Source organism: Quercus suber, unplaced genomic scaffold, assembly GCF_002906115.3.
Source record: "Quercus suber isolate HL8 unplaced genomic scaffold, Cork oak 2.0 scaffold_180, whole genome shotgun sequence".
Taxonomy (NCBI): domain Eukaryota; kingdom Viridiplantae; phylum Streptophyta; class Magnoliopsida; order Fagales; family Fagaceae; genus Quercus; species Quercus suber.
In genome coordinates this window covers 14,927-18,960 of record NW_027069639.1, presented here as the reverse complement: position 1 = coordinate 18,960, position 4,034 = coordinate 14,927, and the positions used below count along the sequence as shown (strand labels likewise).

The 4,034-nt window shown below is 37.5% G+C and overlaps 1 protein-coding gene across 1 annotated transcript; it reads right to left on the bottom strand.

The window, feature by feature from the left end:
* Nucleotides 1-1,794: 1,794 nt before the first annotated feature.
* Nucleotides 1,795-3,560, bottom strand: LOC111986161 (cytochrome P450 94C1). Its single transcript, XM_024017782.2, has one exon. The coding sequence runs from the start codon at nucleotides 3,492-3,494 to the stop codon at nucleotides 1,974-1,976; it is 1,521 nt and encodes a 506-aa protein (XP_023873550.2). The 5' UTR covers nucleotides 3,495-3,560; the 3' UTR covers nucleotides 1,795-1,973.
* Between the last annotated feature and the right edge of the window lie 474 nt (nucleotides 3,561-4,034).

Sequence of the window (4,034 nt, the reverse complement as noted above, 5' to 3'; positions counted from 1 at the left end):
AAAAAAAAAAAAAAAAATACAATGACATTATAGAAACAAAAATAGTATAAGGATTTTATTATTTGCATATATACCATATATGTGCACGTCTCTTATATGCAATATTATTGTATATATTGCCTCCAGTTTCTTCATTTCTATAAATTATTAACGCATAGACATGAAGTTTGTAGATGGGATCAGCAAAGAAAGTTTTACATGTTATATATATATATATATATATATTTTTTTTTTTAAGGAAAAAGATAGTTAATTGGTAGCTTGTTCTCGTCAAGCACTTGTTACAATTGATCACATGATTTTGCCATCTGGCGCAAATAAGGAAACCTAGTTTGTCAAAGGGTTTTGTCTCCTATAGAGGATCAAAATGGCCGAATATTACCATGAATGGATTATCAATTAAATATCGTAATCCATCTCTAGCATTGCATTAGATTACCAACTTCACAAAAGGGATCTCATTTGCTGAAAAAGAATAAATCTGTGGTTGACACCTACGCCACGAGAGGCTAACAATATAATATATAAAAGGATAAGCATGTTATCGGAATCAAATCCTTGGAAAGATTATATAATCTCCTTTGGGATAAAATTCTACTCTATCCAACTTCATAAAAGTGTGTGTGAAGCTTTTTTTTAAACAACTTAAAGTTTGTTTCTTGTTTCTTACACTGTACAAGTACTTACACTTGTAAAGTGATTATTACACCAAAGATGTTTGGTGGTATTAATAGAACAATTCTAATATCAAATTATGGAAACACAATCAATTATAGAATTGACACTTTAATGCAAACAATATGAAGACATAGCATGATATACATTTGTCTGAAAATGATAATATATATGCAAATCATGGGGCAGGAGCCCACGTTATACTTGGCGTTTGAGAAAACAACGGGATGTTTTTAGTTCTTTTCTCGTGCTTCAAATAACACCCTTTCCCTAATGAATCTTATTGTGGGGATCATGTGAGTCTGGTTACTCTGCACTTAAATTCATACCCTCGATTTATTAGTATATGTTATTGGTCACCAACTATTCAATTCTATTATTAATAATCTATCTCTCTATGTATAATTATATTATTCAGCCTAAAACTTGTCTCATATACCTTGTGGGATCTACAAGTCACTTCATACGACGGTTGTGTGAAATACCTTATCTCTCACATCTCGTGGGCTCTACGATACTCACGTATATTTAGTTTGTGGTAATCTTTAGGACACTTAAAAGGCAAGGTTTTAATGGGTCTTTGCTTTTGCTCTTCAACTATTCCATAAATTCTTTTCTTCGCGTAGAAAGCAAAAGCTGCAAAACACGCATTAAAGTTTGAATTTAGTTTCAACTGACACAATAATAATAATAATAATACCCAAATGTTCAAAATTAACTAAAGAATAACGGCCTTGTGATGAAATAATTTTTTTTTTTTTTTTTTTGAGAAACTTGTGATGAAATAAGTTAAAAGTTTGAATTGAGTAAAATCTACCGATTTAGAGCTGCTTAAATTTTTTTAAGCGTGGCTAGTGATTAGTACAATAATTAGGAAGCATAAATTCAGTAACCATGGCACTTTATACATGCACCATTGTACACATTTTATCTAAAATGTCTTTACATTAGCAAAAGATTTAAATAGATTATTATCTAAAATTACTATATTTTCCAATTTAAGGGACATTAATATCAAATTCAAAAAAAGGGAATTATATGGTGAAATTTTACCAAACCTCAGACAAATTAGTAGAATTTTCCTCGAAAGAAGTAATTTTAAGTCAAATAGCTGAGGCAGAAGAAAAACATTGAACTAATCAATGGATAATTTAGCAAAATCTACATGCATACATTGATTCAAGTCCTTACAGAACTTCATAGCATTTGTTTACTGCCTCCTTGGCTCCTTGCTAGCCTAAAAAGAAAAAACATACATGCAAGTCCTTTACAGTGTGATTTTAAGGCCAAGTCCTTAATTAATGAGTCCCCCTATGTTGAACTAGAACTGGTAGGCCGCCTCTAACAGTGGCAGTGAGACCCGGAGCGAACCTCGGAGCCTGACTTGGATCCGCAACCCGAATATCAAATTGTTGAACTAGAGAAACCACCACACTTCTCATCTCCACAAGAGCCATTTCCTTGCCCAAACAAACCCTAAGCCCAGCCTGAAAAACTGGGTACTTATACGGGCTTTCGGGTCGGAAAACCCCATTGTGTAGCCACCTTTCGGGTTTGAATTTGAGACAATCCGGACCCCAAACCCGCTCCATCCGACCCATTGCATAAGGATGGTACGTAACCCTCGTGCCCTTTTGTACGAAAGTACCATCGGGTAATATATCATCCTCTTGGCAAAACTTGGAGTCAAATTGAATTGGTGGGTACAGCCTCATGCTTTCATATATAGCACCGTTTAGGTAATGCATTTCACGCATTTGCTCTAAGCTCGCAACGTGTTGCTGATGAGGACTCGATGACCCAATGACTCGCCCCAACTCGTCCCGAATCGCTGCCTCAACATGTGGGTGCTGTGATAATAGATAGAAGAAACTCGTTAATGCCGAAGCCACTGTGTCACGCCCAGCTAATAAGAAGCTAATGACAATGTCGCGGAGATAGTTATCGTCGTCGATGGAGGCCATGAATCTTGATAGCAAGTCTTTGTGATTCGAAAACCCCATTTTCCGGCGTTGATTTATCATCTCTGTAGCGAGGGTGTTGATCGTTTTGATGGCTTCTTTGAGCTTCTTCTCTGAGCCCAAATTGAGAAACCTTTTGAACTTCCAGATTATTGGTGAGGCAGACATGGCTCGCTCCGCAGACAATTTCGACGCGAGGTCGAAGGCAGCTGCGAAATCCGATATAGGAAGCGATAATTGAAGACAACCTGGGTCTAATCCAAAGGAAAACTTACAAATATTGTCGAAAGAGAAGCGGCGAAACACGTCTTGCAAGTCCAAGACTTTGTCTTCTTCACCAGCAGCAGCAAACGATGACAAGAGTGGAATGAGTCTGGATTGGATCTCGGAAGTGGCAATCTCGAACGCATAGGATCGAACAGAGACGCTTCCGAGTTCAAGACTCGCCATTTTGCGCTGGAACTTCCAAGACTCTCCATCCACATTGAAAATTCCGCGACCTAAAAGGTCACCAAGAATTACCGAGAACGGTTTGCCTTTAGGGTAATTGTCAAACCTGGTTTTGAGAATGTGCTCAACGTTTTCTGGGTTGGCCGTGATAGTGTTTCCGAGGACATGAACGTGAATAGTCCCAGTCGGCGATTTCCGGAGAAGATGTGTGTACCAATCACACAGATTGCCAAACTCTTTGGCCCAACTCAACGACAAGTAACTTCGACAAACCTCGCAGTTACACCACGGCTTAAGCCTCGAGATGAAGAGCAACAAAGAAAACAAAGAGAAAAGGAAGGTGAAAGAGAAGAACAAAACGCAAAAAGTACTGGACATGGATTGCACAGACAATGAATCAAAACCCATATTTTTTTGAGAGAGGAAAGTTGCTAGCAAAGAGAGCTAAGTTTGGATTGAAAGCGATTAAAAGTGGCTCACAGTTTTATAATGGAGGCAGAATCATAAATTTCAGACAATAAGGCTATAGCTGTGTGTTGAAGTTGACACATGAAAAGGTGCATGAGTAACTCGTGCGCAAAATAACAATAACAATTTGGGTCTTCACCGCACCGCGCATAGGACGTCAGTGCTTATTGATTGGCACGGTTTTATCACCCACGTGCTTTTTATATTATTATATTTATTTTCTCTTGTTATTAAGTCTCTGCTAGTTGTTACTTGTTACAGCCTGAGTGTGACTGGTTGAGTTTGAACCAACCCAACTGTAATTGAGAAAGACAAGTTTTTCTTGTTTATCCGAGCTGTCGGCTTAAGTGACACGTAGACATGTGATTACGATGATCTCAGCCTCGCAAACTATCACCTTTTCACTTTCTTTTTTAATATAATTATGCCGACAGCTCCTATAGGTAGCAAAAATCAAAGAATCATTTTACAACCAAATTT

Bases quoted from the DNA above. Each gene is read 5' to 3' on its own strand.
- LOC111986161 (XM_024017782.2), bottom strand. From the start codon at position 3,494: ATGGGTTTTGATTCATTGTCTGTGCAATCCATGTCCAGTACTTTTTGC.